General features: G+C 40.8%; 1 protein-coding gene across 3 annotated transcripts in view; it reads left to right on the forward strand.

The window, feature by feature from the left end:
* The first annotated feature begins 7,334 nt into the window (after positions 1–7,334).
* LOC117412251 (fibroblast growth factor 13) overlaps positions 7,335–25,497 on the forward strand; it is an 88,592-nt gene continuing 70,429 nt past the window's right edge. For 2 of the 3 annotated variants that reach the window (XM_058989417.1, XM_058989422.1), the window contains exons 1-2: positions 9,931–10,049; positions 10,538–10,722. In XM_058989417.1, coding sequence (XP_058845400.1) covers positions 10,674–10,722 — 49 coding nt within the window. In that variant the 5' untranslated portion in view covers positions 9,931–10,049; positions 10,538–10,673. Of the gene's footprint in view, positions 7,642–9,930; positions 10,050–10,537; positions 10,723–25,497 lie in introns of those variants that run through there. The other variant, XM_058989418.1, reaches the window with a different exon arrangement.

Raw genomic sequence — 25,497 nt, forward strand, 5'->3', positions numbered from 1 at the left:
GGTGTACGAGCTCCGTTGTGGTTAACAGAGAAGACTGCGCGTGTCTCCACTGCTGACATTGATAAACACACAGCCAGCAGATAATCAGAACAATGAGCAGCCTGCTGACCAGAGACAGGCAGGAGAGTGCGATGGACAGGGTCAGGACAGAGCAGAGGAAGGGACTGGGAACAGAATAAAATGATGGAAGAAGTTCAGTGTGTAGGCCTGTAGCCTGTCAAACAGATCCTCTACCAGGAGCTTCAAACATACTGGCAGGGGCTTTTAATTGATGTTTAATTGATAGAGGCTGTACTTGCAGAACATGGACCATTGCTTTACAGCTCTGTGGGTTACAATGTCATTTGGAAAAAGAATCAAATCATAATTAGGGATTGCTTTAGAAAGTACACAACGGTTATATACAAAAGATAGCACTGGAGAGTGAGAAGCTACGAGATCACGGCCCTGTATCTGCAAGTTGCTGGTAGATTAGAACTAAATCCACGTGTTCTGATATGTTAAGACAGGCTGTAGATTTTTAAAAAAAACAACATAACTTTCAATTAAGTGATCTGCTCAGGAGAAAGTGCACTTCACTGAACAGAAGATCGAGTACTGAGCTGAGGGAAAGAGCCACTTGATTAGTGAACCTGCCAGCCGTGGGTAAGGGGAAGGCAACAGCAGGTTCAAACATTTGCTTTCTTAGTCAACATGAAGGATGCTGTTTGTCTTTCATCATTTCATGCACTGGTGCGTAAAAGTATTATTTTGATGTACTTAAAAGTTTATGTGATTAATATCCATCCTTTAGTTAAAATGTCCGCCTATAATTTGCCCCATTGTTCTGTGGCTTGAGAGCAGAGGAGAAGACAGTTTTAGAGCAATCCCTTCCCTGTATAATGGACTAAGGTTTGAAAGTCGTTGCTTATTTGTTGCAGTAAATCCCTTTAATTGTCTGCACAGCAGTAAAGTAGGTACATAAGAAACATGTACATGAGATTTCTGTGTTGGACTCAATTATATTGCCGAAGGAAGCAGCACCTCCCCTTCCCTTTAAAAATTTTGAATTACCTTCAATTTCAATGGGGTTTTTTTCCAGTATTTAAAGGGAAATGCATGTGTTTCTCTTACATAGTTTTCTCCATTCCCTTTCGTGAATCCCACCATTATAAAAACCTGTGTATTACACTGAGCAAACAAATATGGTACAGAGAACCTGATACGGTACGACACTAATACAGCAATGGATTTCCAGTATTTCCAAATATGGAAATATTATCACGTCCACCAATGTTGGGCCCCTGCATGGTCGCTGGTGATCGTTTGGTGGTGGTTCACATACAGTCACCAGATTAAATGCACTAGACCGTGGATGAGTAACAAACCAGTGACTCATTGTGGCTGAAAGGTTTAATCTCCTATTTAGACTACCCGCCCTCCCCCTCGCACTCTCTTTCACTTTAAAGGGTCAATGCCATCCTGGGTTTGTGTATTCAGCCACAGCAGCAGCAGATCCCAAACACAAACTGCTACACAAACAGAAGTCTGGAGCAGCTGTCTCACTGGTGAATGGGCTTCGCTGTCATGAGTCAAGGTTACTGGTACACCGGGGGGTTATTGAGCGCCTAACTCCTGTTGAGACTTGTTTAATTTCTTCAGAAATATATATTTCACAAAGGAATATTTTGACAACTACTAACGTGCTTTGGCTGAAGATCTAAAGCTTTTTGATTGATCCAAGCCCCCAGGGGATATCTCTTAACACAGGACTGTAGGGAAGTAAGCAGATAGTCTTAGTATCAAGTGCCACACTATCGACTACCCCACAGTCTCATTGGGCTGTGCTAGGTACTGAGGAGCATGTTAGTACAGACAGTTCAGTTAGACTGTGTGGCACAGATAACAGTAATTGTGTTGGGATTGACGCATGCTTGCCTTGCAGTGCAATTCCTATTGAGTGTTAGCCTAAAATATGCTTAAAAATCCAATCACCTCCCTTTTGCTGTAGTGTGAATCTTGTGTTACTCTGCCTGTGTTTTTATATGAATTCAGGATATGGAAATAAAACTCGATAGATAAACTGCTGCATCCTGGTAGCTTTGCTGTAGATCACATGATTGGATTGCAGTAAGATCACTGAAGCACAGCACATGAAGTGATTGGGTACCAACATGCACTTACAACTTTGCATCTCCAGTCTTTGAAATTCTGCATATTCCAAACTGAAGTATAAAATGCAAGCAAAGAATAACACTTTCTTTTACTGAAGAAAGGGGGATCAGTGATAATATTGCACTGCTACTGTAGGAGAAAAATAAATGGATTTTAAAATGTAGCGTTACTCCTTTAATTAAAATGTCAGACAATACTACAGCCCTTGTGTTTTGTTAATAGAAGACATGAATTTGTATTGGAGACTGAACTCCAGAACATGCTGTAGATTAGGGGCAGGTTGACATCACAGATTTGCATAGTAATAGGTTTTAAAATTCACTCATGATGGCAGCTTTTTGACATTTTTTTTTTCACAGCAGTATTTTGTGAAACACACAGCGTGATTTCTTTTCAAATTATTAAACAACGGGTTACTCTCTACTACAATCAGATAGCAAGCAGGCAATTGCATTTAAATGTCACAGGCTATCGGCTGGGTGGGTGGGTGGGGGCGGAAATGTGCCTTTTCACATTATGTAAAGTCTTATTAATATGGAGCATGTGCAAATATCACAGGACCCCCACGGGACAAACAATGCAAATGCTTGAAATGTTATTGAGCACAATTGCAGGTCTGGTTCAGACAGAATCAATGCCAACACCGAGTATCTCAATCCAAAATTGTTCCAAAACTCAGTGCCAGGGCTGGAACCACGGTTCATTGTGTAATGAAGTCCTGATTTAAAGTGACAACCCTCTTTGGGATTATTTCCTGTTCCCTTTGCAGGTTTATTCTGGTGCTCGTGCAGGGCACAAGGCTGTCAGCCAGACAGACTGAAGCCATCCCTCCAGTCCACGCCTGTCCACGCTGCCCTGAAGCAGTCCTCATGTCTGCAGTAAAGCTGCAACAAAGAAAGCCAACACTTCCAAGCAGGGTTTTTTTTTTTTTTTTCGCCTGTGCTAATTCCTTCATCAGTGTCTGTGTCCATGCCTGAAGCCTGCCCTGCCTGGAGGGACCGATCTCGTGGGCTTGCTCACCACCCCCTCCCGCGACCTCTCGTCTGGGGACAGATTGGTTTGATTGTGATTGGTTTGATTGGCTCACAAAGCAACAGAGTAAAGAACAAACTGCACTTACAAGATGAACCGCACATTGTAGAGATCCAGGAGATTTTTAAATAGTTTTTAGGGATCATATTTGATTATAAAATACAACCTACATTACTTTAATGTGCTTTACCATACATGTTTGTTACATTGCTATTCAGGACACACCTTAGTAAACTTTAACAGTTCGGAGGGCTACAGTACAAAATCAGTTTACTGAGGATTAATGACTAGCTAGGGGGCTTTATGGCTATTAAAGTCAGTTGGTTAATAATTCCCCTGAAAAGCACTTCTACCATCTGAGACTATTTTGTGAACACCAGACAAAACAAAATAGGATCCCGCTGAAATATAAACCTGGAGCGCAGAACCGGAGTAGGAACCATTGCTCTGCAGGAGATGCAAACCAAGAGCAGCGTCTCCATGGGGCTCCCGGCCCTTCAGCAGAAGCATGCCCTGCCTGCAGACGATACAGGTTCCCTTTCCGCAGCCACTCCAGTTTACCCACCTTAATGGTGTGACATGCAGCGCTGGCTCTTCTGAGAAGAGCCCCGATAATGTTCTCTGTATTCTCACCTCGGCGGTCTCTGGCTCCGTCGCTATCCCATGGGAAACGCCTCCTGCAACGGCCAGGGACCCCGATCACGGAGCCCAGTGTTTAAATGATCTTTACTTAATAACAATCAGGTCAAGAAGTCAAAAACATGGAATGAATGTGCATTAAATAAGGCATCTGCCACTGCTTGCTCAGGCATGTGCTACAAACCAGAGGGAAGCAGCTAATACTCACCGCAGGGACCCTGCATTCATCCAAGAGTAGCGTATAGTGTGTAAACAAACCTTGGTAAGGAGCTACTAGGAGTAACAGCTGTATGATGACTATAGTCTGAGAAAACTAGAAATAAAGGGCAGAGATCTTAGGGTCTATCTTAGTGATCTAAACAGTGGTATCTAAATACAGCTGCTCATTAAATCTGTATTGATCCAGTTGATGTTTGACCCTGTTATTGACATTATCCCATACAATAAAAGAAAGGGAAATGAGATTTACAGGTAACAGTGGTGCTATGATCAGCCACAGTTTAGATAATTAAAATAGACCCCTGTGCCTGTAAAGGAAACATTTTAAAGCAAGTAATAAAAAAAGTGCAGTGCATTAACACAGAAGAGATTACAATCAGATTTTACAACAGCTTGATAATGAATTTGCAAGGCAATGGAATAATGTGTGGGCAACCAAGCAGCATGGGATTTAAACACATATACTGTAAGAGAACAGAGCAAAAGAAGCACATGTGCCGGACCACAAGGCTGTAGGAAAGAGTAACTGCCCAAAATGTCCTGGAAGAAATTTCAGATTGGTACATAAAGACCACAATACCGAAACCTAACTGCTTCTTGCTTGGAAACTGAACAAACGTGAGAGACGAGAACACAGCAGAGAGATGCAGTGCATACGGCGTATTGATTGCATCAGTGTTTGTACTTTTAATCAAAAGGCTTCTGAAATACATCAACAGGAAAGCCAGTTCTGTCAAAGGACTAAACTCCAGCCAAGTAGCCAGAAGGCCTGGTGCTGTCCGAGGGAAACAGTCTGGGAGTCGCAGATGGAAGGATTTTCCATCTACTCCCAAAGCTTACAAGTTTGAATATGAATACAGAAGAGCTTTAACTAAGGTGAAAGAGCAGAGGTGGCTGCAGCAGCTACTGTACGGTAACAGGCACAATTCCTCAAAGTGAGGGCAGGTGTGAGGTTCCCTTCCTCAGGTGTAGACGATGTTGTAGAACAGGTGCAGATTAATGCTTTCTTGTCACTCCATTCCAGTGCATTGAACATGCTTTGCTTGACAACTGTAGCAGTTTAACAGCGTTCTTTATAATCTCCGGGCAAGCAGCAATGTTGTTGTGTTTAATCGTGCAGAGTCACCCGTCCTGTGGGTATTGTGGTAATATAGAAATGCACCGCACAGGGTACAAATCTCCTAAAATAACAGGCTCTCGTCCTTGTAGTTAATGAACAGAAATGTCTGGGCGTAGATGGAGAAAGACGGGCCAGGCTTTTCAGCGATGGGCCAGCTGAGGGAATTCAAATACTGAGCTCAAGATTTAAATCAGTTTTTATTTCCAACACACCCACACCTACTTTAACATTAGGGTTAGGGTTGTGGTTAAATCTCACCATTTATTTATGAGAAAATGAAATTTGCACACAGAAAAGGGTAAATGGTGCTTTCAAACTTATTTAGGGACATTTCCGTGGTACAAAAAAAAAATCTATTCTCAGTCCACTGAGTTACAAGAACCCAGGGTGACTTCTATTGGCTGCCAGCGGGATCATTTATTATTATTATTATTATTATTATTTATTTCTTAGCAGACGCCCTTATCCAGGGCGACTTACAATCGCAAGCAAATACAAATACATTCAAGTGTTACAATATAACACATTTCTAAATAAATAGAAATCCGCACAGTTGTATATTCAGCATCCTGTTCGGGAATCCAATGCCAGATTTCATAAGCATGATGGTCAACAAAGTTCAGATCTGAGCAACGCAGCCTAGAAACACAAACGGCATTGGCTTGCTGTGCAAGAAACCGCACTGAACTGCTGGTGCTTACAAGATGGGCATGCACTGCAGTAGCTGTCATAACATTAGTGATGATGGACCAGACTTTGGGGAAAAAAATAAGTGCATGTGAGAACGGCACCCCAGGCCGTTGCTGCTGCTTTGCCAGCATGCAGAGGCTGCTATGGATTAGCTGCTGTGCCTCTTAGGCGTGCAATGTCACACATTGTCCAGTTGGTAATGTCTGTGTTATTTTGTGATTGCAGAGGGTGTGCCTAACAAAAGCACATGTGCTCTAGCTCCAGGGACCAGGCTTTCGAGGACACATCAAAGGGCTGGAGAGTGGGAGATTTCCCTTAACATTTCGCTCTTCCAGTGGTTTAATAAGGTTTGGGACCCTGTGTCTTTACTAGTTCCCTCGTCTCCATATTGAACGGGTTGCTTTGGGAACCCATCCAGAAGGATGGCGTGGCACCAGTGGGATTCATGGCATTGGTTGTAGCAAACAAAATAATTCTATAAGCTGTGCTTGTTTTGCACTTCTGTTTGTGGTATAGGTCTCAAATGTGCAGTTCGGAAGCAAAGCAAGCACTTTAAAACATGTTGTAGAGTGATATATCAGGTGAAAGAAAGTTCTCAGTTTCTAATATGTATCCTCAGGAAATCTGTTACACTTGCACTTCCAGGTCATTTCACCACAGCAGTGTGGGTCGAAGCATGTTACTGGCTGACAGCATGTCAGTCAATCGAGGAAGCAGTTGGTTGGTTAATAGCCGGCAGCAGACTTCAAAAGGGTGGGGGCTATATCACCCTGGTCAAGGAAGTGTAGCACTATCTGGAAGCATGGTTTTCAAAATGAGATTTCTTTAACTATCTTTACTGTAACATGTGGCTGTTTAAAAACTGCACCTATATAACTTATATAAGAGAGGAGGTGCAGAGCAGGTAGGCTTTATGAAATGTATTGGTAAGCTACAGTCACTGTGATCCTGATATATACACTGATGCCAATCCCTTAATGCTAAATGAACTTCCACATGCTAGGGTCCATTTCATGATCAGCAATACATTTAGGAATTGAACCCAAGCACTTGTAAACCCGCTCTCATTTCATTCCTACACTTCAGATTTAATCCTTACTTTTGTTTAAGAGCAGGTAATCTTTTTAAACTGACAAACCTCCAAATAAATACTCTAGTTGCATTTGGATACGGTATCATGCTAATCCCGCACTGTAAAGGCAGTAAATCGTGCAGCCACGAAAGAGTTCTGCAACATTCTGACAGCGGCACTACGCTGAGGTTCACTCGATTCTCCTTATGCAGGTCGTTGCTTTTCTTTATGTGGGACCCGTAAACTGATACCCACACAGCTGCTTGCGGCACTTGGACAGCGACTTGGAGAAGTCTAGGGAGTCCAGAGAAACTTTGAAAGGTTTCCAATACCCCCCTAAAAATAGCTGCCGAATAGAATCCGTAACCCTTAACTGTCACAGTCAAACCCCATAACTGCAGTGAATCAGCTGGTGGTCGCGCGCTAACTCGAGTCACCCCCTTTTCCCATAATGTAAAGCACAAGCCAAGTTTCCCATGCGATGCTTTTTTTAAACCAATAACCCGGGTTGCACCTGAAGACACGTCGAGTAGACGGGGATTGTGAAGCGGTACAGTATAACACAGCGAGGATTAAACAAATCCGCGTTAAAAGCAAAGGGGAAGAAAAACAAGGGGAACACAGTTCGCGTTTGTTCTGGGTCTATCTTCGTTTCTTTATTATTATTTTGAGTTCCTATAAATTACTAAAGCTCTCGATTATCTTCATTGAAAAGGTAGGTATATACAATAGGAATGTTTATAAGAGATTGCCTGTATTTGTATACAGTAGTCTACCGGCGACGCTTCATGTGGAATGCTTTCATTAAAAAGCTGTAATGTTGTCGTTGCTAAACATTGCCTGGAATGACTGCTTCTTGTTGTGCTGTCCTCTGGAGATTTCTGCACGGTAGTCGGCTGATCCGCACTTTGTTTCAGTCTGTACAAAACCGCTTCAGACAGTGTGGCTGGGTATTTGTGTTCCATAGACGTGGGGAAATTCTGCTCTAACGTTATTATGCTGTTTTATATTAGGAAGAACGAGCAGGGTGAATTAAAATGCGGTTCTAACTGGACATAAATCTAGATCAGCAACAGTGCCTGACAGCGGTTTCAATTTGGAGCGATTGTTATTTTTCATCCAGTCTATTTCTGTGGTCGTCATCCTTGAAAAAGTCAGGGTGGAGCAGTAAGTGTATCGATTCAAAGGACTATACAAACTAGGGCTGTTACTCGTTTAAGCCCAGTTATAAAAGCAATCAGGCTAGTATATACTTTTCAAAGACATTCTCCCTGCTCAGGCTTGGTGCTGGCCAGGGTTACGATTTCCACCAGGGACAGGACAGCGAGGCAGGGGGCTGCTATTAATGAGCTTTGCGTCTGGGCTGTACTGTGCTTGCCCTACATATCCTAAGCGCGTTAGGTTCTCACCCTTCCTGGCTTAGACAATAGGAGACGTCTGTCAGAGTTTTTCAAAGAGTTTTGCAGGATCGTTTTCTCTGTTATCATTAATCTTTTTAATATACACGATTCTGTATAGAACCTGAAGCCACTGCTGCATGGTGACAGGTACTGTGCGTTGGGAAAGCGCTGGGACCGTTAGGATACCTCTATACTTCTCCATTGCAGAGCCCTGCTCCAGCTGCTCACACGCTCTCAATTCCAGGACTGCGTTTACAAGCCCAGCCTGTATGATGGCAGAGCCTTTTGCAGTCAACGTAATTTATAATGTATTGCTTACTGTGGTCAGTTAGTGTATCCAACCGCAGCCTAACCAAACTGAGACTTAAGGGCAGTGCATGAAGTAATTGAAGTATCTGTATTTCCATTACATTTCCTTATTATTATTATTATTATTATTATTATTATTATTATTATTATTATTATTATTATTATTATTATTATTCATAAGAATAATAACGGCTACGTAATTGTATTTATTTAGATAACACACACATTTGTTGAAGGAAGTTGCTCGATTTAGAAATGACATTGACAGTATATTAGCAAACCATTGACTCCAGTTTCGCAGTTCACTGTTAATCGAAGCCCCTTTGTTTCTATAATATATTAACTGACAGTACTTTGAAATGAAGGCTTGGCACATGTTAATAAGGGTCTAGCCTGGGTCGGTATTGTATTGGTGGCTGTGCATGGGATATACAAGAGCAGCTCATTAACATCTTTCAGTTTTTGATTCAGTGGTTGATTTCGGTAAACTATCAGCTTCTAACAATAATCGACCAAATGTATACGCCTGACTGCCGCTGAAATTAACTTGACATCATATTTATTCATATAATAAAGTATAGGCGTTCTTTACCTTTTCATTCTTTTAGAAACAAAATCAGCCAATTTAAAAGTAATTACGCTTGGAATAATACACCATTTCCTATTGAATTAATATTGAATGGAACATCTATCACACATTCACAAGCATTCATGTTATATAAAAATCATGAATCATTGATTCAACTCCGAATAGCCACTTATTAATATACCAGAACGTTCGTCTTAACCTTTAAAACACGCCCTGGGTACACGTGTTCGTGTTTATTATTATTATTATTATTATTATTATTATTATTATTATTATTATTATTATTATTATTAAGACACTGTAGTGTAATGGCTCGGGGCTCGTAGTTAATTCCTAATGAAATGTTAATACTCGTGTATTATGGAGTCTGGTGATGTCGTGCTTGAGCGCTCTGTACCTGCAGCATCATTGTGAGCTGGGGAGTGAAGTACACAAAGGAAACGGTACCCTTGCATGCTTACATCCTGTTGATATGGTGTTGTTCCTGCTCTTGTTCAGTATTCATGTGGTGTGTCTGGGGTCCCTACACAGCGACGATCGTTGCATGCAGAATGAACCTTCACGACGCTGGCTCCCGAATACGCGACTCTTCTAGAATTGTCACCTTGCTTCTAGAAAAGCAGGTTCCCCCGAGCCATTTCACTTCCATTTCTGTCTGTCTGCTCTGACGTCGACGCGCTCACGGTGGGAGCGCTTTTTTTTTTTTTTTTTTTTTTTTACTACATCAGAAAGCATCGTGTTTTTGTACCGATAAGAACTGGATTCAGTTCAGACAGGTCTTTCTTTTTTATTCTGTTGAAGACCTGTAGACCTGGAAAGAATAAGGTAAGACAATTTATTTTTCACGAAAGGATGGAACAGTTTGATTCCTGTTTATAATGGCGATTCCGGTTTTTTTTTTAGAGCATTTTTAAACAAGACGCGAGAGATATGTGCAAAGCAACATATTAGGTGTACTGTGATTGTGTGGTCTACAAAGGACCTCTTGAGAGCTAATTTCAACACGGTGTACCATTATGCACGTCGTTCTGTTTGTCTAAACAACCAACAATTGTGCAACATTGTATAGGCTGCTGTTGCTAGTTAAACCGCAATCTTTTGTTGTTTGTTAACATGATTGCATGACTTTTCTCCTCTACGCTTTCTTTGTGTATGTGTCATTTGTTTTCAGAATGAGGGAATTGACATGTCAGTTCTTCCCAATATAATTGCATAACAGAAGTGATCATTTAACCATATAGCCAATAAGGGCATCTATTTCCCCGCGTATATTCAAGATATTCTGTTTGGTTTTTTTTTAAATCAATTTTCAGAGCGCTCGTCTTGAGAATCCGTGGTGACGAGGGGGGGTTGTCAAGGATTTCCGAGGAGAACTCAGACGTTTGCACACCAATCGAGGATTTCGTTTTTTTAGTTTTATTCTTGAAGTATACATCCAAACTGGGATCTATGAGCGGAAAAGTGACCAAGCCTAAAGAAGAAAAGGATGCTCCCAAGGGTAAGCACCGAGCCTGTCCATTTACACAACGCTCCTCTTAAAGACACAGTGCCCCCGTGTGTCGCTGCTGTAGCCTGTTTGTGGGGTCTCAAATAGGCAGCTCAATGGATATCGCCCAGGAAGGCGATCCAAAAACACGCACGGACGTGCAGAAAATTGGCTAGTGTAGGGAGCAGTTCAAATGAATTGATAAACGATATACTGTACTGTTATGGCCAGCACTGAATCAACCGGTACATTAGTCTGTGTGCGTTCCTTAAGGGCAAACGCATGGTAGCCTGTACCCCTGTATCAAACAAATACATGTAGTAAACAGTCCACTCAAATATATTGTAACCTAGTTTTTTTAGTGGCTTATAAACATATCCTTTATTTTCTTTTGCCTGTGACTTACAATACAACGCTGAAACACAGATGATGACACGGGTACACTGCCCCTTTAATGCTATGGCAGTTGAACATTGATGTCATTTTCATCCTGTTGAAATGTTTATTTATTTATTTATTTATTTATTTATTTATTTATTTATTTATTTGGTTTGGTTTGGTTCGTTGCGTGCACCGTGCAATCTATTTCATTCTAAGGTAGGTTTGTGTGTAAACGGATCAATCTATTCCGGTCACACCAAGGCGCTATGCCCAAGGACAGTATGTGGTTATGGTTTGAAATTGAGTTGGGTCCTACGAGCTAGAGCTACGGTATTATCGCACGATCTGCTTCTGCAGTGCCATGGAATCACGGTGCGCAGCCTCTCGATGTAAATTGGGTACCCATTTCCATAGAGACATAGAGGCGAGAGAGGGTTGCTAAAGGAGTCCGCCCTCATTTAATTTGATGTACGCGCTAGCATATGGGGCAACAGCATGACCGCTATCGCATTGTCATGCCCGAGCTTTTTATATATATTTTATTTTTATTATTTAAATTTGTTTATTGTTCAAGTAAAGATGCTTTCCAAACTTCAAAAACAAAAAGAAGAAAAAGACTGAAATGTCAGATTGGTTGTTGAATTAATATTAAAACTACACGATCCTTCACATTGTTAAAGCTGGTGGTAACAGTAAACTACCCAGTGTGATACTATATATTTTAACAACAGGGAGAATGATATATTGACGATTTCTCCCGTGTTGTTCTTTGTCCCAGTGTAGTTTACAGTCGGTTTTCTTGTTCTTATTTTTGCACTGCCAGTCTCATCTTAGGCATGAACACAGCAATGCTGCTGTATATTCTCCCTGCTGCGTTTTTCTTTTCAGCCGTCGTGCGTCATGGAGCTTGCTGTTCTCAAAGCATCGAAGTTCCATGCTCTGCCTCTGTGTTGGCACATCTCAGTCAGAACGCATTGCTTGCAATGATTTTGCGATCCGGAATGATAAGCACAAGGGTCCTTTCCATTCAACTACAGTAGAGTTTAAAAGTATTGTCATACTAATGCAGATCTCAACATTAAAGTCTAATATGTTTGTATTAACTGTTGTTTTTCATCCACCCCTGAATGTGCGTTGGCTACATACTGTACAATACGTTTACATGTACAGTATTTTACACACCTTATCTATACAGTGTCTCCTGTGTGGAGCATAACATAGCTGTCTGTGTTTGCAATACATGACGTCTGGTTTTCTATTAGAGCAGTGTCTTCTACAGTGTCTTGTTTTTGAAAGCTGATCTGGAAGCTGGTAACATGTGATTTGAGTGTGCTCCAGTCTGACTGGGATACTGGGACCCTCCTTTATAAATAAACGGGGGAATCGTTGACCTTGGTCGTTGTAATACAGACCTGGATCCCTCAAGTGAAATAAAACAAGTAGATAATGTTACAAAGTTTTATTACAACACCCTCTAAAAGTAACGTCAAGCATGCGTTCAGTACAGCAGACAGGGACGATACCAGTGTCAGCGCTGTGTATGTTCACCAGATCTGCACTACAGATTTGCTTTAGCAGAACAATATGTTGTATTAATAGACTGTGAAACATGTTACAACAACACCTACAGCTTGTATTAAAGGTCTGATTAGGGATGACGAGGGTTGTTGTCCTTAAACACCAGCTGTTAATCGAACACCCTGTAGGTTTCTACAAAGAGTTTTTCTACAGCGTAAAACAAACATGCTTAAAAAAAAACAAGTAAAAAACTGCATAGTGTGGCCAAAGAGTATAAATGGTATTTTTAAAAGTGTGCTCTAAAAGATAAAGATCCTCTTCTGTAAGCAAGGTCATGCATCTGGTTGCTGATTAATGCCCCCCTGAATTCTCCGAGGTGTACTTGCTGTATATACTGTGTACTGTCACACATATATATACCTGTACAGTACTGGCTTCAGCAGACTTCCAGAAGGTAGAATACTGACTTGCTGTAAAACGTATAGTTTTTTTAACTGGATCAACTTATTGGTGTAAAGGTAGACAAGTCTGTCTGTCTGTCTCATCCATCTATCCATCCATCATTCAGGGTATACTGTATGTTCTATCTATGTGAACTAAATATTGATATCTATCTATCTATCTATCTATCTATCTATCTATCTATCTATCTATCTATCTATCTATCTATCTTTGTATTTCTGTTTGTCTGTCTGTCCAATGTTGCATCCACAATAAGCAGCCTTTATATACAGTAAATGTCTGCCTCTTGGCCTATGGCAACCTGCACAATAGATCTCAGCCTGTGTATTTCTTATACATAGGGTAAACGTTATAAAGGTTTTTTTTTTTTGAAGGTTGATCTCATTAAAATACATCATTGGAATCTTGCCACTGTATGCTCAAAATAGCCTGGGAGTAAGCTGAGGACCAATTGAAAGTGAACGGCCCTTGATGCCTGTTAATAAATAGATTAATTTTGCTGGTCTGTCGTCACCGCGAGTATCTAAGCATTCCGAAGGCAAACATCTCATTATCAGAAGGGATGATTAATTCAACCAATTGCATCTCAAGTTCTAGGAGCAAAAAAAACACAAAACAAATATTGCCATTAAACAAAATAAAGGTGTTCCCTGGAAAGATGATTGAATTTGTATTGTAATACTGAAATTAATAATCACTGCCTTTACTTCTTAACATTGTCAAACCTGATCTAGAAACAGAAACATTAGGGTTCTAAATGTCTTCGCTGCTACACTGATCATAATGAGAACAGAACAGGAGACGATTATATCTGACCTTTCTTTAAACAACAAAAACGAGAACAAGGCACGAACGATGGGGATTTATATCACATTAAAATGCTCTGGGGATTAATGATCTCCAGCAAAAACACATTATGGATTTTATTAAGGGTCTGTGTCTGTGCCTGCAGTCTCTCAGCTTGGGGCTGCATTGTTCTGTTCCGTTCTTTATACATGTTACTGGAGCGTCTCGTGAGCATAGCCCAGTAAAATAAAGCTCATTTAATTCACGGCTGGCATGGTGAATCAATCACAGAAATGTATGATAAAGCATTGTAAAAGAATCATGCTTCACCCTGATAAATACATGCAGAAATAGCACGGCAGCCTGCAAAATGCCATGCTGAGTACTTCTGAGCAGAGTTGCAGCGTGTTGGCTAGTTCAGATTGAAGCAATAAGACTGTCATTTGATATGGTTTCCATGGGAAGTAAAGTGAAGGGCAGTTATTGCTATTATACTGCACACTGGTCGAAATGGGCCAGCACTCAGTGGCACTGAATACAAACAGTTTTTCCTTCCAGACGTGTGTGTTTTTCTCCCCACTGCACACAGTATTTATATATGCCTATTGTTGCTCTAATTTGAGTTGAATGGTAGCTGTGTACACAACCAGAATAATCATAATGTTTGTTGAAAGGCAGTTGTACATTTGTATGTGTCAGCCTAGCAGACGGGTCATTTAAGAACATTTGAATTATTATTATTATTATTATTTTATTTTATTATTTGAACAGGTGGTTTGGATACCTTGTTTTTCATAATGCAGAATTGGATATTCATAGAGGTCTGATCTTCAATTTCCTGTGTACCAACTCATGTTCTCATGAGATTATTAGAAATGTTTTTGTCTTTCTGTTCTGTTATTGGTAGCCTGGCTGTTTTTTTTTTTTTTAGAAAACAAAAGGTGCAAGTCTTCTTTCTTATCAAAGGCGATACGACAAATAAAGACAGCAGATGGGTTTTTCAAGAAAAAGAGGAACAGATTGGGGGAGAGAGAGGCTCAGGGAGAGAGCTGTTCATCTTTGTTTAAAAAAGTAATTGCAGTTCTCTGTTTGGTTTAAAAAGCAATTAATTCATCAAGGATCACCTACTTGTTCTTTGGTAACAGCATTTGCTGTTACAGTCATCACAGCCTGGTGACTTTTTAAAACTCCGAGATTTAAATCCTCAATATAGCTCTCTGAAACATGTCTAATCTCTGAGTACACATGGTACTCCCTAGGAACACTCTGCCCAGGTTGTGAGATGTGAGAAATAACATATTTGCTCTGTTTTTTATTACTGTTGTATTTTTTATTTCTTACATCTGAAATCGGCCGAGTGTTGCAGAAGGTAAGGTTAATAGGTACACCCTGGGGCACCAGACATACTTAGACATGTTTCTAAGAGCAGCAGTGTGGAGTAGTGGTTAGGGTTCTGGACTCTTGACTGGAGGGTCGTGGGTTCAATCCCAGGTGGGGGACACAGCTGTTGTACCCTTGAGAAAGGTACTTTACCTAGATTGCTCCAGTAAAAACCCAAGTGTAAGGGTAATTGTATGTAAAAATAATGTAACTGTATGTAAAAATAATGTGATATGTTGTAGCAATTGTAAGTCGCCCTGGATAAGGGCGTCTGCTAAGAAATAAATAATAATAATAATAATAAAATCCCCAGGATGTCGTGACCGAAACATACAATTATATACAAAGTGAAACGAACAAGAAAAACAATGTGCTACTTAAGATAACCCTAATATTTCTTACCCACATCAAGTTTGTTTTTAAGTTCAGCGACTGTAATTACCTTAACAGGCTTAATTGGTACTAAAAGTACTGCATTAAGATTCAGTTAAATGCCTTCGCAGTTTACTCCAAATACTTGAGATAGCATGGTCTTGCAGTGGTGGCTTCACGTGTGGTGAACCCACATTTACTGGTTTCATGCAGGTTAATGTAATGCCCAGCTGGTTTATAAAGGAACGAGCGCACTTTTCCAGCTACCAGATAGATTTCACTGTATTTCATTGCATGCGTCACCTGGCTGCAGACCCAGCTGCCAGCTCTGTCCTTCTTCAAGGCAGTGCTTGCCACTCATCGCTGGAATTTCTTGTAGTGACGTAAATTGGTTCTTCATTCCCCCAAAGGGTGGTTACATCACAGAACTGTCACCCTTGCTTTTTGAGCTTTCAGAAATATATATCTACTAGCTCCCGTGCTTGTCCCTGGGGGTCATCTGTTCTCTTGGTTATGTTAATGTCATTGCACAAGCTGACAGTGCAGTGACACAGTGCTGGGCGATTCTTTACTGTAAGTGACTGCTCCTAACCTGCAGTTGTTCAAGTTTACTGCTTTGGAACCCAGCTTCCAATTTGGGAATGTAAAATGGAATAAAGAACCCGGGTCAGCTGTGTTGCTGCTTGTGGCAGAGCAGAAAAAGATTCCTTCACATAATGAGAATGAGCCCAGCATGTACACAAAGGTGCTGTGCTTGTTTAGCATGCATGAATGTATTATTATGATTTCAAATGTATTGTGTTATTATTTCAAAGGAAATGTATTGTTCGGGAACAGGGATTATTGTATGATTTAAATGTATTTTTGTGTTTTGTTTGTTATTGGTTTCAGTGTGGTCTGGCAGAGACGGTGTTAGCAGCTCTTCTTTGCCAGGCAGCTCGTGGGAATGTGTGGTCGGCAGTCAATGACTACTGACAAATTGACTGTCGGACATGCAAACTAAAACTCTTGTTTTATTAAATAGACACAAAATCAATTTAAACCATACAATAATAACATCACCCGTTCCCAAACAATACATTTCCTTTGAAATAATAACACAATGCATTTGAAATCATTACAATACATTCACCCGTGCTAAACAAGCACAACACCTGTATTTACATGCAGGCCTTTGCCCCGCCCCCTCTCGTTATGTTCAGGGCTTTTCATCTGCCCTGCCACACTGCTTAAGAAGGATTTTCTTTGGAATGTCTTTGAAATGGTTCCCTGATCTTTGTACAGAATTGATCCACTAGGACAGCAGTTCACAAGTAGACTTAGATGATCTTTGCAAATGTTTCCACATTATATTGTACTAACAACTGTGGAAGCTTTGCTTGTGTGGATATTTTTAAATGCAACGAAACATGCAAATACATTATTCTGCTGGCATTCGCTGCAAATGATTTGCAAACAGCATGCAAATATACAGAGTGTGGCCATTGATTTCCAGATGAAGAGCAAATGTGTGTCCTCTTGGAAATTCAGTACATGCTGTGCATGTGTGTGTGTATAGACAGTATATATATATGGCAAGCATATTGCAAGCATCTTTTGCAAATTAAACCTGTAGTGGCATTGCAACATACTTTCAAAAAATATTATGCTTTCCTGATAGGGCTGCATTGTTTGTGATACACATTCTAGTGAAGTACCGTTCCGTAATGCTTATAATCACGAGTTTGTCCAAATAAAAAAACATCATTCTACCAATGGCTCACATATAATTTGACCTGTCTTTAGTTGCCACGGAAGCATTATGGGAAGCATCTATTAATGACGCATGCCACATTTACCATTAAACCCTCAATCAAGCTTTATTCATTCATAAGCGGTTACTTATTTTAAAGCATGACAGAGAAATGAGACACAGAGACACAGTCCCGTCAGGGCTAACAGGAGCAACGGCGCCCTGCTCTCCACTGCCTCACCTCACTAACACACTGCCAGCTTTCCCCTGCGAGGACATTGCATGTAGTAAGCCCTAAATACCTGGATGTGTAATTGTTTGGGAACATGGGTGATCCTGAAGTACCCTTCCTGTAGCCTGTCGAGGTGGAAGCGCTGTAAGCTCGCTGGATCACACGGGTCCGAACGGTCTGCCTGCCTCTCTAGCTGTTGTGCCCCATCTCTCTGAACCTCAGATGTACAGAACTGAAAAAGCAGTTTTCCAGGCTGAGCAAACCATTGTTCTGGAAAGGACAATGTTCCATGCAATCTGTTTTATAAAACTGTTGTAGTTTAAAATGTACCCTAGACTAGCCCCAGTCATCCAAACTGACCCATGATCTGAACCATCATAATTAAATTTCTGTCTGTATTTTGTTTCAAGAAAAAATAAGAATCAAAAACATAAAACAAAGGCTATATAAGAGATTTGTGTTAAAGTGCAGATTACAGTCATTGATGCGAACATATCAGTTGTCTGGACAGAGTCCTAAATTGTCTGGATTAACAAGAGCATAAGGTAGTTTTCTAAGTAACTGGTTAAATCATGTGAAATGAAGATCCATTTCATATAGAGCTCAGTCCTGTGGAGGTGTTTAAATAGCAGTCACACGGGATCAAGTAAAAACAGAGTATATCATTATATCTTTCATGCCACACCAGAAACAAGGCACTGTGTGGTATTTGATCAAATTATATTTCAGATCGCCCAGGGATCCTGAGAGTCTGAGGCACCGTATTCAAACTAGGTTGTTTTTTTAAAATGTCTTATTATTATTATTATTATTATTATTATTATTATTATTATTATTATTATTATTATTATTATTATTATTATTTATTATTATTAATAATAATAATAATAACACGTGAACGAGCAAATATCAAAACATGTGAATATCTTGGACCACGCGTTCTTTCAGGCACTGCAGAATAATCCATTAAATGGGTCAGGGATGTACTACTAACACATGCCGAAGCCTTTGTGCATCAATGTAAATTTACACTGCGGTGTCAGATTGATAATAACAGTGTAGCGCTTGCCGCTGTGGGCATAAGCAGTAGCAGATCTCATCACCCAGTCCTATCAAGGACTTCTTTCCCGTTTCAAGGTATTGTTTAGGGAGTCAGTTTTGTATTTGAAGTTCCTGCTTCTGTCCCTGCTGTTTGCACAGTTGCTGGTTCAGATGCATGTGATCTGCACCCCTAATCTTACACTTGCTGCTGCTTCATTTCGATTGTTACAGCCCTATATTTTCATGAGGTTTAGAGTTCTTCTGAGTGCATGTGTGTTTCATTCTTTAGTTGCTGTTAGACTGGTGCTCTGCTTCCCTTGCTATGTTTTGATCCCTGAAAACGACGAGACTGCAAAACAAAGCTGTCATGATTGGACTGAAAAAATACTGTACCTTCCTGTCTGGTGGGAAGACATGAAGATAACACTGAGTATTTCTCAAAGAGCCATCCTTCTAAAAATGAAACTGAAAACTCTAATGACAATCGCAGCCTCTCACACAGTTTGCAGTCTTCGTTTGTGAAGTTGAAAATCCATTTGTTTGTCCGTTTTCATTTGCTGCATGACTCCCATGTGTAATTTGCTCTGTTTTCCAGCAGTGCTCTTGACTGGTCTGGTAATGTAAATTGCACTGGTTCATGCACACACCGTTATCAAGTGGCCTCTCAGAAAGTCTTATGTGCCGAGTCAGTGAAAGGTAACGAGAGATTGCAAGAAGACAGGGGGAATAGGTTCTGAGTAAAAGCATTCATAATTTAATAAAATACTCTTCAAGATAAAATAAATCCATGACTGTGAATGCCAAGGATACAGTTGTCAAAACGGGTTTCCTTTCTGCTGCCAGTGTGTCTCGTGTAACACGCTTATAGAAAGAACCTCTTTGATGGATTTTATCTTTGTGGTCTTAAGGTTACTGACAGGCAGTGCTGTTTACATGCGACAATCGACTGTGGAATATGTTCTTTTTGGTAATTACACGTCCTGTAGGATGACTGTTTTGATGTGTGATGGGATTTCATTTTGGAAGCAACCCCTCCCAAGCCTGTGTAGTTATAAATAGTCTCTTGGCTGGTTGACACTGACAGCTCTACCCATTCTGCTGCGTGCCTGGCTTTTGGCGATGCGGAGTGATGTAACAAAATGTGTTGAGTTTCGAGGTCCTGGCCTCTGACCGGCATGGGTTAGGATTTTCCACTCGCTGAGGAATTTGACTGTAATTGTCTTTTTAAGAACTCTACAAAACATAATTGTTTATAGGGATGATATCCCAGTACCACATCCAACCTGAAGAGGTCAGTATAATCTGCAACAGACTTACATCACCAAACACAGGGCAATCTTTTATAGGTGTGAAAACGTGTCAATCTCAGGTTTCAGTTTATTTGTCCTTCTCAGTGGTCATTCGTATGCCCCTGCGGTCAAAGCTTAAATGAGAGGTCACCACAGGGCACATAGAGTGTGAATAACTCAGTGGATTAAACTGAAAACGAAGCTGTCTCCACGGTGAAGAATACAGCCGGAGGGGTTTGCTCCCTTGACATGTGACATTTCAGTTCTGTTCCTGACGTGTGAGCAACTTGATTTCTTTGGAAACTTCAGATGATGTTGTTGCGCTGACGACGTCAATTTACTCACCTGTTCCCACTTCGCCACCAAGACGTTGAATTAGCAAGCTGGGCTTGTTTTCAGTGTGAGCTAGCTGAGGGCTGTGTGAAGCTATTGTATTTCATTTTTACGCTGACTCGTAACCTGCATGTCAGGCGATACTGTTTCCAGCAAAGAAAAAGCAAACCTTAATGTGTGCCGTTGACACTTGGCATTCCTTCAAACAAGACTGCCAGACAAGGCTAATTAAACATTGACATACATTTAGTGCATAGATACACTGTGCACACGTTCCACTGGGAGTTGCGATTGAAAGCTGATTTAAATCTGAATGTCATTTAAACATGAGCAGCTTGGAAACATGGGGAGTGGAGGGACTGGCTACAGTGTGCTGGATTTTATTGACATGCAAACCTATTCTGTAAAACAGTACAAACAACCATGCACTCTAACTTGATTGCTATTGCTTAAACTATTTTATAATATTCATGTTCCTTTCCAAGCAAAATGATTGGTGCTGCCAGGTTGTTGTTAATAAAAGGTGTAACATGCAATGCATTGTGGGAATGCTTACCATAATGTCTGCCTGTGACGTGCCAGCTCTGCACAAAGTGAATTCAAAGTTGCATTCCGTCCAAGAGTTTTCAACTAGAATAGTACGTTTTCAACGTGTTTCTTCTTCAGTATAACAATCAGCCTACTTTATGTATCCCTATGGAGCCCTTAGACCTTATTTTATGAAAGAAACCAGCATTGAGAGGATTATTCTAAATATAGCAGGTTCTCTTCTCTGACCCTGCAAGCTAATTTAACACAGTCTAGAGTGGTGAGCATCTTTCGTTCTGCTATGTTTCCCAGGCTGAGAAAATCATTTGCATAATGAGATGTATCCACAGCAATAGAGGCTCTTGAAAACCCTGTATCATTTGGTGCTGTGTTTTTTTATTTTTAGAATCGTTCAGCCATGTTATTACAAAGCAACAGAAATTGTGCTGTCTACTTTGGCAAAATGATTTGATGAAAGGAGAAAAAAGAAACATTGTGACTCGTAATCTAATTAGCCAGGGAAAGGAAATTTGGTCTGAACTCTTGGTGACCTTGCAAGGACACAACATGTTCTTTAGGTAATCACGTGAGGTAACTGGTATGCTACACTGCAGTGAGCTATCAGTTGCCTGGCTCCGACTCTTGATCACACTTTGTACAGTTGTTATATGAAGTTATTGAATCTACTATAGAATGTAACAGTAGAGAAGAACACTCAGGGTAACGCAATGTTCTAATGTGTTATAAAATACCACCCTCATCAGATTTCATTTGCTGTTCCAATCTGGACATTTTAATAGCCTATGATGTGTCCAAAAACCTCTTGTATTGTGACTGGTGCTTCCTTTCAATAGATCAGTCAGTGTTATCAACAGTAATGCAAACAATGAACGAGTGCTGACTCACTGTCTGAGTTCAAGCAACTGTGACTATTGCACTGGATATTTACTGAAGAAGCTGTCACAAAATCCACAAGAGTGCCACAAGGCAAATAGACTCGGAGAAACCTGAAAAGGAACTTCTTTGGGGGGGGGGGGGTTACGCCTCAATCTAAAAATAAATAAATAGACATTTAGATTTATTAAGCCGACTGAATTAAGCATTGAAGTCCACACCCTTTGTGGTTGAAAGCTTGTGCGGTTCTCGTTTGAAAAGACAGAAAGGTAATCGGCAAAGCGAAGCAGTCGGCTACAATAGCATTTTGTAAAACAAATATCTAGCCCTGTTAAGATGTGAGAGATCAAGACTTGTGCTGTAAATATAGCTTGCTTAATGAGGTCTGATAGATTGATTGATTGGCTGGTGAAGATCGACGGGGATATTTTCCCACGTTTCAATGTAGTTCGAGAAATGATTTTAAATAAAAGTCACACGGCAGTGTCAGGGACTCCCCATGATACTGTTGTGTTATTGGCAGGTTCCACAGGGGGGACAGAACAGGTGCATTTCAGAGCTGTTTGTGTTGAGCCAGAGAGCTACTGTATAGATTCCTATTACTCAGCACTGTCTGTTTGTTTCATACCTATTTCATGTATTGCCAACTGCATTTGTAAAAGAATATACATACATATATAAATACCTCCAATGTTTTGATTCAAACACAGGCTCCCCTGAGAAAGATATGTACAACATATCGAAACGTTGGGCAGCTGGCTCTTTGAGCTAATATATATATATATACATATATATAACTTCCGAACAAACTGTGCGCCTCTAGAGGGACGACGTGTGTCTGCTGTACTTTCGCACTTCCAGCATCAACGCAGCCCTTGTAAATTCACAGGGTCTCTCTGGCAGAGTCTGGGGCAGCGACTTGTGCTGCAGTCTGTCTGGCTCTCAACAGAGGGAGGCAGTCCCTCAGGGCTTGTATTGCGATGGTATTGTCTTTCCAGAGCTTTATAGTTTTGCAGGGGAGAGTGCTACGAATACCTCACGACTGAGCTGGTTCTGTTGTGCTGAATAAGACAGTGAGGAGAATATATTATTCAGGTTCAGTGGGTGTTAGCAAGGGGCCGGCTGTGTCAGATGTGCTCTGAATGGAGCAGTGGGCAGGTAGGGAGCGTTCTTCTTCTCCATAGCAGAAACACACATGAACCCGGGCAGTGTTTGGGGAATATGGAGACTTGGACACCACTCCAAAACAATATACCAATACAGAAACAGTAGAAGGCTCATAATTCCTGCCAAGTAGAGCGTTACAAAAATATTAAACTCTTTGCGTTGGCAGCCGCCGCTCTCTCTTCCCTGGCGCCAATGGATCCTAACGTTCCTTGATATTATTTACTTAGACCTTTCTACCACTCGGATCCATGGTGCCAGGGAGAAGACAATCCAAGCCCGGAAAAGTATAGCAGATCTTATTAAGCCTTTGTTAAATCCAGATTAATTTAGGTCCCTGAGGTCCTTGTGGGGGGTTGTGGGAGGGAGGGGAGGGCGGGAGAGGTAAAAAAAAAAAGAAAATTGGGAGTTCATTTGATCATGTTTTTGTTGTATTTTTGTATTATTCCCAATAAAAACATTTTGATCACAAAAAAATATTAAACTCAGCATGGAAGTAAAAGAGCTCAGAACTCCTCAGTTTGATTACAGACTTCATGGTTTCCTCATAATGTTTTCCCTTCATACCAGTAATGAATAGAGTAGGGTAACCATAAGCATGTGTTCAGGTTCTTACGTGGATATCCTGGGGTACGTAGCATAATCTATGATAGTCTTTTCTCCACACGAACACTCAAGAGATCCACAGTCATCACAGCACACAGTCTTTTTGGGGAACTTTTTTTTTATTTTTTCAGAGAAGCAACAAACAAGTTTTTGTAAGAGTAGGAAAAAAAACACACACAGTTAGTGCACTTGGAAGCTGACTGCACAACTCCAGTTTATGATGTTCGTTAAGAGTGATGAATCGTCGCTCTGGGTCCTTGGCGGTCGCCCATCAGTGGGTTTGATGAGAGGCCACAAACACACAGACACGCATTCAGGGAATTCAGCTTGAGACTGTGATTATAGCTCATGAGTTCTACATAACCTGGTTCCCTTCTGTAGCAGTATCAATCCTATACACATATAGGCATTGGACACACTGTCTCTACATCGATAACATAACACAGGAGGAGCGGAGCAACCAAACACACGTCCTCCAGTTACACTGCCCCCTCTCTCCCTCTCCCTCTCATTGGAGTCAGGCGTGAACTTCAGTCTCTCGCAGCTGTCATGTCTTAAAGGTACAGTAACAGAATCGTCACCTGGTCATAGCTTTCTTGTATTTCTAGCATACAGGTGGACTGGTGTCTTGATACAGCACAGCGGAATGGAAGAACATGATGCCCACGTGTTCAACATTCGGTATCTTCTATCAGTTGAAGTTGTTAAAACAACGACAGCAAACGTTCTTTGTTGCGTAAGTCGTTGCTGATTAATAACCAGCTATACTCGGGAAAATCTCCACCGCACAAAGCTACGGAACTCATAAATTGAACCCATAAGAAAAGGCTGGAGGTCCCATCATTGTAAATCCACAGGGTGCAGGAACCAGAGGCTCAGTCAATTGAGAAAGCAACACGCTGCTCCTTGTTTTAACCACTAAGGGGATTGGCCTTGATTTCAGCCTTTAAATAAAGAATAAAGAAGAAAGAATAAACAATAAAGAAGAAAACGGCGTTGTATTTTTATGTGCTAACACAACTCGGAGGTGATGCATGAAAAACGCATTGAAATTCTACCGGCATTCGTGATGCAGATGGCCAGTTTCAGTGTTTTGTTTCCTGCTGTTTTAAATTCGAGTTTGAGTTTTTTGCACTGGGTTTTCACCCTTCCTTGGCAGGGCGATTACTAAATGACATGCTTGATTTAATCAGTAAGTAACTGTATTGCACGCTTCTGTAAATGACCTGACCTAAATGGCTTTTTTATAACACCAGTGGCCACCTTCCCGGCAATTTCCACACAGACCCTTGTTGGTTCTTGTTTGGTGCGACCCACACTTCTGTAGGACAGGAGAGAGAAGAAAAGGGAGAATAAATCATCCATTCTGGCTTGTAACTTATTCAAAGCAGGAGGAAAAAAATAGGGTTGAATTTCTCTGCTTCTTGAAGAATTGATGACTCCTGCTCCAGCCCTGTGCACACAGCAATACATTAAACTCCTGGCACTCACAGAAGGGAAAGGAGAGGGGGAGGGGAGGAGGAGGAGGGGTGCTGGTTGTTTCCAGTTGTTTTTCTTTTGCTCTTTTTGTTTCAAACGCAAAGGCGGTCAAACTCTACTGCTTGGGAGCTCTCAGTCGCACCAGGAACTCTTGTTTCAAATGTCAAACGTGTTTATTTAACCAGGATAGAACCCTGGTCATAGTCAGTATTTACAGGATTTGCAACTCTGGTCAGATTTAAAATGAGATATTTCTGAGTGATTTAAAAAAGGTATTGTGAAGAGGCTGTTTTTGCGTTCAAAGGCAATGAATTCCAAAGATGAGATGCCTGATATACAAAGACACGCTGGCCCTTAGAGCTACGTTACAAATATAGTGTTTTGTGTTATACTTAGAATGTTTTATTTAAACCCTAAACTGATTAGATCCAGCCCTGCAGACAATATCTCAGCAAAAAGTGTTTCCATCTTACAGACCTGTCCAATTCAAGGATGTTAGAAACATTGGGAATTCATATATTTCCCTCAACAACACCCTCTACTCTGTTCATTGTATTTATAAATCTTGGTAGTTTTATATTGGAGTGAAG

Source organism: Acipenser ruthenus, chromosome 16 (assembly GCF_902713425.1).
Source record: "Acipenser ruthenus chromosome 16, fAciRut3.2 maternal haplotype, whole genome shotgun sequence".
Taxonomy (NCBI): domain Eukaryota; kingdom Metazoa; phylum Chordata; class Actinopteri; order Acipenseriformes; family Acipenseridae; genus Acipenser; species Acipenser ruthenus.